General features: G+C 34.3%; 1 protein-coding gene across 1 annotated transcript; it reads right to left on the reverse strand.

Annotated features, from left to right (window-relative positions):
• Positions 1–208: 208 nt before the first annotated feature.
• On the reverse strand, positions 209–4,976 carry LOC107185552 (signal transducing adapter molecule 1). Its single transcript, XM_015573255.1, has 10 exons — positions 4,767–4,976; positions 3,861–4,021; positions 3,330–3,575; positions 2,984–3,059; positions 2,692–2,901; positions 2,446–2,565; positions 2,184–2,372; positions 1,866–2,092; positions 1,565–1,791; positions 209–1,103 (listed from the first exon to the last, which is right to left on the reverse strand). Exons 1-10 carry the CDS (start codon positions 4,807–4,809, stop codon positions 989–991), a joined length of 1,614 nt encoding a protein of 537 aa, XP_015428741.1. The 5' UTR covers positions 4,810–4,976; the 3' UTR covers positions 209–988.
• Positions 4,977–14,218: the final 9,242 nt, after the last annotated feature.

Consider the following 14,218-nt stretch of genomic DNA (forward strand, 5'->3'; position numbering starts at 1 on the left):
CCTTTCTCTTTTTTTTGTTTTTTTTCTTAACACAGACAGACAGGGCCGCTTCCATGACGGTACGAACGCAGTTACATGAATATTATGCGTTAACAATTCATAGAAAGCTCCTCGCAGTTCGCTCGATAAACGATTAATAGGAAATAGATATATTATACACAGTGGACAGACTAGACCAGGTTGAGACGTCTTGTCACGATTGCTTTCCAATTTATATAGATATATATCGCTCGTGCAGCTTTGAAAGCCTTCATTATTACTAAAAAAAAAATATAAAAGAACTCGTATGTCGTTAACAATCGTATTTTAGGTCTCTTTTACAGTTACTTGTTGAGAATGAATGACAGTAAAAAACTATAAAATACGGTCATGTTTTTGATACAGTCTCCACTGTTTTGCCGTATAGTTTAGTTACGATGTTGTAATTACAGCGTAAACGATAGTGCAATTCTATATAACTTAATACAAACGTACGACGAACTTTACACAATAGGTTATAAACGAGAGACAAAAGTATCGTGAGAGATTTCGCCACGAACTTAAGATTACGTATCGGCGTGTATAAGTCGACGATCGTGTTTCATTTTCCTTTCGTTGCTAATTAGAATTTCGATAAATAGAAGAATTTCAGGGAATCAGTGTTGTGTAGCGACAAATCGCAACCTAAAATATTTGGATACCGATGATCGGGCCAAACGAACCAGTCGATTAATACAACGAAAATTTAAAAAAGGAAAAAAACAAATGCATTAATTCCTACCGCCAGTGATTAATAAAGTAAATCGCCTTCCTCCAATGTACTTTTAATCATCTTGACGTGAACGTGTCTACGCAACAAGCTTACACGATAAGTTTCGAATGCAAAACTTCCATCAAAAGCCCGGTATCTTTGGCTACTTCGGGTATGTTTATTTAAATAATTATAATATAGTAATATTGTACAGCTTGAGTTAGAGTACAGGGTGAATTTGAAACACGTAGCATCCCTTTACAACATGTGTTGCCCATTTGGCGGAGCATACTGAGATTGCTGATTTACTGAACGTCCTGTCGGTCCAGGTGGACCATAGGCTCCTGGCATAGTACCAGTTTGGGGTGGAAATCTGTTGCACAATGTTACGAAACACTCATTTATCGACCTATTTTTATAAAAACTTACAATCTTTTATTTTTATTATTATTATTATTACTTGCATTTGATAATGCTAATCGTATTAAGAGTCCACATATTTTAAAGGATTATTTTAAAACATATTAATACAGTAGAATCTCCAATATCCGAATATTCTGATATTTTAATATTTTATCATCCAAACTGAACATGTTTTTGCTAGTTATAGTCTTAATAACAGCAACATAAATGTTCTGTATAATTAAATTTGATAAAAATCTCACGGTATGTAGAAGAAAGATGATACAAGATGGCTAAATTTATGCAAAAAGTCTGGATATTTATTGTTTTATCAATTTCGATGATAGAACACCTACTGTTATCAGTTTCGATACAATTTATAAAGGGACTTTGTTAGAACAATGTTTTTAATACATTTATGTTAATACATACCCTTGATGGGAGTAAGGAAGATTAGTTTGCTCTAGCACTGGTGGACCCTGAGGATGTCCTGTAGGATGCTGATGGGGACCTGATTGCACGTGAAAATGTTGAGGTAATGTCATGTTTGGCATGCTTGCAGGCCCCATATATTCGTTCGTTGGGACATTGGCGTTGTACGGTCCAGATGGACTATTTCCAACAGGAAAAGAAGACGGATGAGGTACTCCATTGAACATCTGTCGGTTACATTGTTTCAAAACGTTAGAATTACGAAGTGCTATGAGAAAATGCAATATAAAATTATCCTCACGTGTGGAGGTGGTGGTCCATGATTTTGGAATTGATAAGGGTTCATATGTGGTGGCATTTTGGGTAGTGTATAACTAGTTGGCGTAGGGGGAGGAGGTTCTCGCATCAGTGTGTGATATAAATTAAGAGCATCCACCAGATCAGAACTTAGTTGAGTTAGCTGTGCATGCCTCCTGTCCACTTTTTCTAAAGCTGCATCTATCAACGGTCCCATCGCAGTGACTTGTTCTAGAAGAAATCGATAGCTTTAGTCAAATGATACTGTTACTATACGTAGTGAAATAATATACCGAAAAGATATAGGCAACGTGTAAATTACCTTCTAACTCTAACATTTCCTGTGGATCAGAATTATCGCACTGAGGATCAGCTTCATGCAACAAGTGTAGAAGTTTGTCCATTTTTCCTTCATCTATTTCAACCTCGATCACTTCTGGTTCCCTCTTTACTGTTTTCACTTCGACTTCTTCGGCAAACTGTACCATTTTTTTGTTGCCGTGTTCTAACTCTGTTATAGGGAAGTTGGTATAGAGAATTTTCATTATCGAATAGACGTAATTTAAACATACGATTAAACTTACTTGTGAATTGTTCAGGCTCGACCGACAAATCAGCAGTAACGAAATTAGAGGGAAAAAGTCCTACTCCTGTATAGTTACTGCCTTTCCACCAATTTGGATCGGAATCATCCAAAAGGTTAACTATAATTCAGTTGATAACAATACCTTCATTATTGCATCATACATGTATTATAATTGTATTTTTGCGGGTGTAATTGACACATATGACTAAAAACAAAAAGTTTGAAAAGATTTTATAATACATACTTATTTCTCCGGCTAAAAATGTTAGTTCATTGTTTTCCGCTGCCTCGAAATCATACAGAGCACGGACCTTCCTGCCTTCGGTATTGCTGGAAGCACCAAGCGCCGAGCTCACATTTGGGTATAAAGTGGTATTTTTTTTAGAACCAGGCGAACCGTGTGAAGAAGACGCTTGACCGTGAGCTTTACTGTCTTTCAACGAAAGTTCTATGGCTAAAAGCAGAAAACAAATAATATAACATTACACTAATAACAAAATAGACATAAAAGTGATATTTTTAGTATACTAAGATACCTTTCGCGATATCTTCTTCTTCCTGCGAATTTGAAACTACATTTGGATCTTTGCTCAGTACGGTCGTGCGTTTAGGCTAAAAATAAAACATACAGAGGATTTATGTATGAAATCTCGGATTACATTTAAATACAAAATAGGCAATTTATAAATTATAATTTAATGTCATGTGAAAATATTTTTAGTTGATTCGGTGAAATAATTATTTGCTCGACGCATGAGGACAGAACACAAGAGGACATTAATAAGAGATAGCGTTATCTTTATATTCGCTATTCAAATGGAAGACTAAAAGCAGCCATGTATATTATATGATAAATGAGTTTATAAAAAAAAAGAATCTTACCGTATCTGAAACAACAGTAAAATCATAACCTTCGCTTTTAAGTTTGTTGTACAAACTTGGAATTAAATTTAGTTGTGGATCAGTTTTGAAATCACCTTCGGCCCACTTTTTTAAAAGTCCTTTCATTCTCTCTGCGATTTTCAGTTGGGAATGATTAACCAGTTTTCTCATATCACTTTCAAAGTCTCTTGACGCAATTTCCAGATGGAAAGTTTTCCCACAATTACTGACACACGCATCCAGCAACTAAATGCAAATGAATTATTAGATGTACAGAAAACTTGTATTTTAAAGACATTAACAATCGCTACATTATCAGCATACAAACAATACTATGTTCGAATTCTTAAGATAATATGTTAAATAAAAGAAATTTGTTTAAGCTGCATAAAGTTCAAGAACTCCAGAAAAACAAGTAAAATGGTAAATTTTAGATTATACATTTTCATTTTGTTAAAAATAAAAAATTACACAGGAGTACAATTTTAAATTGTAAAAGTAAATTACGTGTAGTTTAAATAATATACTAACTGTTAAGGCTTGCATAACAATATGTGGGTCTGGAGAATACAGTCTCTTAACAATGGATCGCAAACAATCCTTTGCATTTTGAGAAGAAGTTCCTACTTTATCGCAAATGTCCATTATCTTTCCCCATTCTTCTGATATATTCTTCTCACTGGTTGCCTTCTCTGTTATAACAAATTCCGATAGAGAAATCATAACATACAACTGATGAAGTGAAAATTACAAAATGTGACTATATAATAAAAATTTTAATTTGAAATACAATCTGTATGGTACTTAATAACATATAAACGTAATTTCTTCAATTATTTATTAGATCAATATAACTTCACATTACAAAATGCTATTGTTTGATCATATTGTTTATTCTAATTAGTAGATAACGAAACATAGCAATAAATGCAATTAATTAAAAATTCCATTGAAATATTTCCGTGTATTTTTGCAAAAATAATCATTATACCGTTAATACTTCGCAAAAAAACACGGCTTCGTGAATCGAATGGAAAGATTCTTTATAACTATCGTTTCCACAAAACTAAAAATAATATTCAAAAATTGAATAACCAAACAATTGTCGTATCGACAAATTATAAATTAGAGCAGGTAATGTCGCAAAAAAAAAAAAAAAACGATTCGAACAATAAATCGAAGGAATGGAAAAAGGAGGATTAAGTAATTTGCAAAATCTGGGGTCTTAATTGGAGGTCAAATGTCAACAACCGCTTAATGCATCCATCAAACGTGGAATTTCGACATCTGGGGAGGGAAAACGACCAAGTAAGGTCGCAAGTAAGCGGGTTAAAATTATTAGACGGACACGAAACATTAATTTTCGTGGCGAGAGGCCGAATCGTCCGGAATAATGATTCTAAGTGAATTAAGGCTAGGGAAAAGTATACTACTCACCGACGTCAGCGTCGAAAGGCGAGGAAGTCTGGAAAAGGCCCATTTTGGCTGGTTTACTCGACGAAATGAGTATACCCCAACAGTTAAGTCCGTTACGCGCTGTCACGGAATCGCGTTACGTTCTTCTCTGCGCATCCAGCTGATATTTACTTACAAACACGAGATCGAATGACTAATAACATTCTAATCTACCATCGAGGGACATCTTTCTTTCGATCTGCCAAAAAACCTCGATACTATCGAATCGTCTCGAGAGTAATGTCAAACCCGACGGTTTAACCGACAGAATTTCACGGTCGATGGATTTATTGGGTGTATGGTATTTGAAAATTGACTGAAATTTTCCGTACTTATTGTTTAAATTACCGAGAACTGTTCAGAGGTGTCGGAGATTGGTCAAGTTTTGTATTTTACGACGAAACATTGAAATGAACATCGACAATCGATATATCGTAACATATTTTAGATTAGCGACAACGCCATCTCGTGGCTGTGGTGAACATTATCCGATGGAGCGTTGTTTTGTCTGCTGATGGTAAAACGGATACGTTTTATACGATTGTAAACGTAAAGATGATTCATCGAATTTGACAATGTGAATTACACACACTTAGGAATTATCAGCTGTATGGAGGAACGTATGATATAAAACGCACATACTACGTATGGAAGGTCACCTTGAGTTTCTTAAATGGAGCATTCTATGTATGTACATATACACATCTTTCTCTGGTAACCAACATGTTTGTAGATTTGAAATTTTATGGGAAAGGTTATTACTTCAAACTTATAAGATATGTTTAATACTATGTACCAACGATAAACGCATATCTTTTCTGATCGATCGATAAATATAGCAAACTTTTGAAAATTTACAAATTTATAAATTAACTAATTTCTTTAGTGTCGTATCGTAATAAAAGTTACAAGAGATCTGAGAAAATGTATTGTTATAATTTGTTATATATTTGACTTGCCTGGTAGTTCTAATGTTAAAAAGGTTTAAGATTGCGTGAAGAAATTGGTTAGAATTTCATAGAAATGCTCATTAACAGCATAGAAATAAAAAATTTCCAATTGATTAACCGTAACTGAGCAACCACTGTTATTAAAAATAATTTTTATTGTAAATTTTTATTACTACAATACTGTAATTGTTTATGCAAAATCAGATACTAAATCTATTGTTAAAACACAGTACATAATTAAACGTATGTAAATAGTTTAGTTCTGTTAAATTTCTTGAATGATAGCAGAATAAAGTAAACTTTATGTTAAATCACAGTTAATGTTTGTTTCTTGGAAAGTATATCTATTTTAATATATTGATATGAAATTTGAGAGAAAGTATTCTTCTCTCTAAAACGATCTATTTATTTATTTTAAAATATTTAGTCTGTTTGAAGCTGGTAAAAAATACATAACATCGTTTATTAAATGCATAGTGTTTTATTGAACTTTACGTTATAAACAATAATACAGAATTATATTTATCATCTTATGGGACCTTGTGTCGCAAAAAAAACAGACATTCTCTGCTGCCCTCTACGATATGGGAACGGTGAATTCGGGAATTAAATTCAGTCCAACACGAACTCAGCTAGACTAATTTCTTCGAAGCGTATTTAAACGTATTAGAAGAAGGTCTTGACTTCAAATCCCACTGGACCTATTACATTTTTTTCGTGTACAAAACAGAAATCACGTTTAATACTGTCATTATGTATTATTATGTAAATTTGAGCGAAATACTTTATTTTGCTATTGTTAATACAATAGTTTAACAATGACAACGAACACATATATGCTTTCAAATACAAATAATATATTTTTATTCTGTATTATTACATATTAGTAAGTAATATTTATCAAAAAACCAATTGAAACACAAATTTTTATTGCACTACGAATTGTTTAAAAAATACAGACCCTCAAAGTTGACAATGTCTACCGACTTTTACGAAAATTATTTTTGCAAAAAATTGTTATTTCCGAAATTATGGTAGGATTTTCGTATCATTTTGCAAAAATAAAAAAAAAAATAAATTCCATTGCACGATGATTGTTTAAAACAACGTATATATAGATATAAAAGTAATCATTGCATATCAAATTTTTAAAATAAAAAAAAAAATAAATTCCATTGCACGATGATTGTTTAAAACAACGTATATATAGATATAAAAGTAATCATTAAATATCAAATTTTTAATTATTAAATAATATCAAATCAATAAGGACGGTGATATTTGTTCTTTTTTGTATTGTTAATCGTATTTATTCCTTTTTGTCTGACCCAAGCAATCACTAATTTGGGGATGGACTGTTTCCAACGGATGAAGAACGTAGAGTCGGTTACGAAAGAGCCGCTTGAAGCAGTGCAACGAACCGACTGTGGTTTCGCGAACAATTTTTCCATTAGAGCTAGGCTTTCGAACCTTGGGCGTAAACGCGCGCATTTTCTGCATAATGCTGCCCCGTAGTGTCATCAAGTTTCCACGATTCGTCTGACGACTGGTCTTCGCGCTGGTTGAAAATTACCCTAATATTACGTAAACATATTTTCATAATCCTGTTTTATATTTTACATTAACTCCAAATAATGGGAATATATAATTGAACTTCTAAGGTTCCAATATGGTTAATGAAATTGACGTATGTATAAAGATGAAAATCGAAATTATTTATAATTATTATTTTCATTAGATACTTTTTAACACTAGAACTACCAAACCGGTCAAAATGACGGATTACAGAGTTAATATTTTACCATTATTGAAATTATAATGGGGCTTATATATTCTGTATATTATTGTATTATACAATTTAATTTAGTATACATTCAATGTTGGTAGTTCTCGTGTTAAAAATAAGCCTAATCTATAACGATTACCTAAATCGTACTCCACCAATTTCTTTCTGAATTTCGATATTTAACACTTTGACTACCACAATATGGGTTACACGTAGGGGAACCTGTTGCACCTTGCGTACATTTTATGTTTTTATTATTTTTTTTCAACTATCCTAAATAATTTACGCATATTAGAGATTGTATATAGTTTACTGATTATTAAGACACATAACTTAATTTTTGTAGAATGATTCCGATATATTTTATTAGAATTATAAATGATTAAAGAAGAAACGGTAATTATGTCCATGGTACAACACCCGTATGTACCTCGGATATAATACTTCCTTCATTAATTATGTGTGAATATATATTTTTTGCTTTACAATACTACTTATAATATGTGAAGTATTAGGGTTATTTAAATCTCTATTCTTATAATAATTTTAATACCTTCTTAATCAGTCTTTACGGTATATCTAATATTTCTATGTTTTGTAGTCTTTATAACTTTTTTAATCCGTTTTTTTTTAATCCGTTTTACTTTTTTAATCCTTCAAGACGGCTTAAAGGCGCCTTAGACCTAAAATAGCCGTAAAATGGTCGTTTTCAAGGCGTCATGTGCTATCTGGGCAGGTTCCCTTACATTACAAACAGGCTGAATCATTTACACTTAGTTACAAAATTTGACGTAAAATTAATATTGCAGTATACTTTAACTCTTTAGGGTTAGGTGGGTTAAAAACTGTCCCACCTTTTGCTTAGCATTTTATGCATGGTGGGATATATTTTAACCCACCTCGAAAAGTTGAAATTACTCATAGTCATACAGTTTAATATAAGACCAACAGTCTCTGTTTACTATCTTCAACGATTTATGACTTAAAAAATTGAAATAAACTGTGTCTGGCAAATAAGTGTGGCAGTTGTCGTGTTAAACGATGTCTAGTGAGTAAACACGCGAAAAAAAAAATAGATAATGAGATAAAAAATTCACAGATTATATCTTTGTTGTGCGTGCTACCAGACAGTTTAAAGCAAACCTGTTCACACGAGCGACCGTCTGAACTTCCCCAGTTCTGTTTCCCTGTTGTTATGGGGATCGTAACGTCAATCCGTCTTACAATTTTTCTTTGTTTTCACATAGCATCTCGTTGATCTAAGTCTACATCACTCAACCTCCAGTTAATCTGTATCTGCAACAAACAGCCTCTGTTTTGTCTATGTCCGCATTATTGTATAACCGTTATGCAGTTTCTGTATCCAAATAACTTTTACTTGCAATTAGTTTGCACCTATATTACATAACCTCAATTTGGTTTGTATCTACATCACATAACCTCGATTTGATTTATATCTACATCACATAGTTTTCTACTTTGTTGGCCTGTATAAAAAATTCATAACATAGCTTTTGTTTATTTCCACATAGCCCCATCCCTTTTAGTCTTTAGCAATAAAAGATCCGCAGTTGTGGAGAGACCTGATTAAAAAATTCAAGTACGATGGAAGGAACGTTTGTCCAACCAATGTAATTGGTAATAATTTCACAATGCCCAGATAACACATGACGCCTTGAAAACGGCTCGAAGACGCCTTAGACTTGAAATAGCCGTAAAATAGGCGTCTTTAAGGCGTCATATGCTAAGCCGTCTTCAAGACGTCAATAGACGTCACGTGCTATCTGCGTAAAGATCTATCAGAAACGTCTATTCAAGGTTATGAGGTGTTTTACATGTTGAAAACAGTGTTCTCGTAGCATACATGGAAATGCTGTTTTTTTTTCTTTTTTTGCAATATCTCCTGGGCAACTTTGCTTCGACGATGCACGATTTTGACAGCTCCCCCCACTTTAGAAATATGAACGTAGTATCGGTCCTCCAGTTCCCACAAATCTAACGTTTTTCCGTCGGGCGTAGATCCGTTTCGTTTACCATACAGATTCATTGATACCAGGCGTAACATAGTCGCCTCTGACGCAAAGGTTTCTCACCGAATTGCATCATATTCCGTCGAATTGTTTCGGTTAAAAGTACACGCGTCGTACATTTCCCTTGGATCGAAGTACATACAGTCTGTTCCACAACCTAGATAGCACACAGACGGCTTAATGACGGCTTAAAGGCGTCTTAGACCTAAAATAGACGTAAAATGGGCGTCTTAAAGGCGTCATGTGCTATCTGGGAAGAGTACCCATTTTCCTATTTAACATTTTTCCCTATCTTCAATTCTGACAGATATTTAGGTGTTCTGTTAGCGTATTCACTTATTGTGTATAAATGTGGACGTACAAATATTACATCGTTCCGTATGAAAATGTATCATATGGTGATACACCTTAACCCTTCTGTAGGCAACCAAAATATTCACGGTTATTGAGCAATTGGAATACTTCTATTCTAACAGATTAGATAAAGATAGTTAATTATCCTTCCAATCAATCAATTATTAAAGTAACAAACTTAACGAATCGTTGAATTACAATCGACATTATTTTTTGTGATCTTTAAATTATCTAGAACATTACATTTTATTATGTTATCAGCTGAAATATTACAATTATAGCTTGTCTTCCCTTTTGTTAGTAAGGAAGTCGTCGTTTTTACTCTTCGAAGCAACTAAAAACTTTCTGATCATTTTACAAAAATTAGTGGAAAAGGGAAATTAATTGCTGCTTTTTCGATCGTATAAATTACAGTTTCAATTACATGTAGAATTTTCTTTATGTGTAACTTCGCAACGTTTATTTGTTATTTTAAATAAAAAAAACTTTGGTTGGTGTGGTCATTTTACCCAAAGAAATATGGAGAACATCCCTGAGAGGAAAACTTGAGCAAAAGCATAGAGGCTATACTTAAAAATGAAGGGAATTATGCATTATATTAGGTTATTGCGTCGTACGGTTTTAGATGTACTATAAGCCTGTTTTTGAATTTTTCAAAAATATCAAATATTTTTCTAGACATCGGTCTGACGCTCTTGTGAAACAGGTTGTGTACTCCGTGGCGGTAGGAGGAAGAGCCCATTGGAGGAAGTGGACGTGTGTAAGAATCTTACGTAGGAGAACTTCCGTTATTAGTTGTAAACAAGAGGTGAAAGCGTACACACACGCCGTACACGGTTAATTACGTTAGTAAGAAAACACGTCTTCGCGGACACGTGGGGATGCTCGATAAAGAGCATTGTTGCGGCTCGACAATGCCGCGAGACGTCATCGCCAGGCTGTAATTATTCAATTACACGCGAGAATGTCGCTTTCGATCACGGGAGGGGGATTCACATAAAACGGAAGGGAAGTGTACAAGTAACCATAGTGTAACACGATCCCAGATAACACATGACGCCTTTAAGACGCCCATTTTACGGCTATTTTAGGTCTAAGGCGTCTTTAAGCCGTCTTCAAGGCGTCATTGGGCGTCATTTGCAATCTGGGTTAAGTTAAATTCCGGAAAGTTATGCGAATTCGTGTCACACGACACTACAAACTGGTATGTACATTCTCATACAAAAAACAAGGTTAAGTTTCGAAAACTAAGAAAACTACAGTATTCTATATGTAATTTTTTGTGTTGTAAAAACAAAGAAAACTATACTATTCTACATAATTTTTCGACCTCCAAAAACTAAGAAAGCTACCCAGATAGCACATGGCGTCTTCAAGCCGGCTTAAAGGCGCCTTCGATCTAAAAAAGCCGTAAAATGGGCGTCTTCAAGGCGTCATGTGCTATTTGGGTACACTGTTCTAAGAATATAATCTTTTTTTGCTCCAGAAACTAAGAAAGCTACCTAGATAGCACATGGCGCCTTAAAGACGGTTTACAGGCGCTTCAGACCTAAAATAGCCGTAAAATGGGCGTCTTCAAGGCGTTATGTGCTATCTAGGTAGCTTTCTTAATATATAATTTTTTGTGCAGCAAAAACTAAGAAAGCTACCCAGATAGCATATGGCGCCTTAAAGACGGCTTAAAGGCGCCTCAGACCTAAAATAGTCCAGATAGCACACGATGCCTTGAAGACGCCCATTTTACGGCTATTTTAGGACTGAAGCGCCCTTAAGCTGTCTTCAAAGCGTCATGTGCCATCTGGGAGCATACATATACAAAAAGAAATACAATATGCATATAAAATAGCATACAATACACTGCATAGAAATTTTTCATACTTTTACACGCTATTTTATGGTTATTGTTGATGTAATTTGCGCTCGACAGCGAATTATTGCGACGCGCCACGAACTACGATCGTGAAAACGCAAAGTTGTGATGGAATTCTCCGAGCAATTACCTTGCGAGACAGGAGAGGGGGGGAGGGTCAAGAGGGCGTTGGTGAACTTAAAAAGATTAGAACATCAGAGGGATACGACCGTTTCCATATTAGGTGAAAATTGTATTGTTTAACGTGGATTATGTCACACTGTTTTCTTGCTAGCCAGCAACATCCATCTGAGAACCTTTCACTCGCAGTTCAGTCGTTCGTCCTTAACGAAATTTCTCGTATCGTGAAAGTTTATTCTTTGTTTACATAAGAAGATTCGATTCCGATTGCTCGGTAAAATTCATAAATATATCGATTGATCTACGGAGAATGTTTTCGATGTTCTCAGAATTTCGTTCATGTGCGATATTACACACTGGAGTGCTAACTGTGATTGTTGGTTGAGGTGTGAACTACTTCCGACTTTCTTTCTTAAGTTAGTTTAGTTTAATTGCAAGATACTTCACAGGTACAATTAAGATCTATTACTCATTTTTTATAGTTATTAACACTTGTACGATGAAATTTCATTTTAAAAACGTGTATTTGCTTACGTAATTACAATTAAGCATCATTACTCAAAATTTTGTCATTTCCTCAGGACGATTATACTCGTCGTTACTCAAAAGTGGACAGTATACTCGTGACGAGTATACTCGTCATTCCCCAAAATTGGTCATTTCCTCGGGACGACTATACTCGTCGTTACTCAAAAGTGGACATCTCGTGACGAGTATATTCGTCATTACCCAAAAGTGGACATTTTCTCGTGACGAGTGTACTGGTTATTATCCAAAAGCGATAATTTCCTCGTGACGAGTATACTCGTCGTTACCCAAAAGTGGTCATTTCCTCAGGACGAGTTTACTCGTCAAGCACTGTCAAAGGGTTAAATTTAGTACTTATTACTTAATTGTCCATTATCAGTTACATTAATAGATATGCATATAAAATATTTTTATTACTGATATCAGTCATTTGTAAATTTTGAAAGATAAATCATCACTAGATTCATAAAATCGAAAATATCTAGCCCACGTTCCAGGGGGGCCCCATTCTGAACCTTCCATTTCGTTATGATTAAATGTTACTTAATTTTATTTAAAATATATTTCAATTTTTGAAGATTTATGTACTTTATTGTGCTGTATTACACCCCCCCCCTTCCGATTTTAAACCAAGGGGGTCCTCGAAAATTTGCTAGCACTGGGCCACAAAAAATCTTAATCCAAGCCTGACTCTTTACTTTCTTCTCCACTTGCACCAGATTTAGTGGACACCTTGTGTATTTGAACATGTTGCTACGGATATAACCTGTGGGGTCATTATAACATCAGTGGCGCCATTTTTAATTTTCCAATAGTGAAATTCGTCGATCAGAGAACGGCGATTCAATGATTAAGAAAGCTTTATTACGTAAGGGAATGGGAGCGTTCGTACGGTTATCAGATACAAGACATCTCCGGGGCCTGGTGAAAAGTATTGTGCTGTTTAACACCGTTGATGGGAAAAAAAGATCATTCCTCGAATCTCGTTAAAAAGTGTTCCACTCGCACGGAACGGAGCGGAAGTGAACTTTAACGAAGTATATTCTCGCAATTTCGATTCTTCCTAAAGGATCCCTATTAATTCTCTGTATAATTATATTGGTACCGTCTATTTATTGACTTCAACCGATTTTCACAGGAAGTCGAATTACTTTACCTGATCTTCACATTTAATCTTCTACACGGTGTCCGAGAAAGATCTTCTGTATACGCAGTTTTGTACGAATTTCAGTGCATAGGGGAAGGTTCTTCTACTTAACTTAATCTCTTAACCATTTCGACGTTTATGACGAGTATACTCGTCATTGAACAAAAAAATTTGCATTTGCTATTTGAAGTCAGATTTAGATAAAACGAAAGGTATATTCGAAATTTTAACACAGTTTAGAATATTGTAGGACAAAAAAAAGAAAATATACAAAGAAAAAATCATTTGAGAAAAGAAAGAAGTACATATGCAGCAGTATATGTACGAGGGCTGTTTGATAAGGTAGTGACTTTTTTTTGACAATAGATGGCGCTCAAGTCGTAAGATTAATTTTGTCATTTTATTAGTATTTACCTATTTCAATTTTGCAACAAATGCACTTACTCTGTTTTTGTCGAGTATATTCGTCATACCTAAAAATAATTAAGCACAAAAGTGAACATTTTTAAAATAAAATAAAACACTTAAAGAGTTAAGGTCCACGTCCGTAATATTACATCTGACGAACATTCCATTTCCTTTCGTACCATTCACATATCTTAGGTACTGGTAAATAGTACAAAAAATATAAATTTTTTCTAGAAAATAG

The sequence above is a fragment of the Dufourea novaeangliae genome, unplaced genomic scaffold (assembly GCF_001272555.1).
Source record: "Dufourea novaeangliae isolate 0120121106 unplaced genomic scaffold, ASM127255v1 scaffold48, whole genome shotgun sequence".
NCBI classification, from domain to species: domain Eukaryota; kingdom Metazoa; phylum Arthropoda; class Insecta; order Hymenoptera; family Halictidae; genus Dufourea; species Dufourea novaeangliae.

Excerpts from the sequence above, each read along its gene's own strand:
- LOC107185552 (XM_015573255.1), bottom strand. The coding sequence starts at position 4,809 with ATGGGCCTTTTCCAGACTTCCTCGCCTTTCGACGCTGACGTCG. Across the intron at positions 2,566-2,691 it reads ATTTTTAGCCGGAGAAATAA|TTAACCTTTTGGATGATTCC; the intron begins GTATGTATTATA and ends ACTGAATTATAG. Across the intron at positions 2,093-2,183 it reads GGAAATGTTAGAGTTAGAAG|AACAAGTCACTGCGATGGGA; the intron begins GTAATTTACACG and ends GATTTCTTCTAG.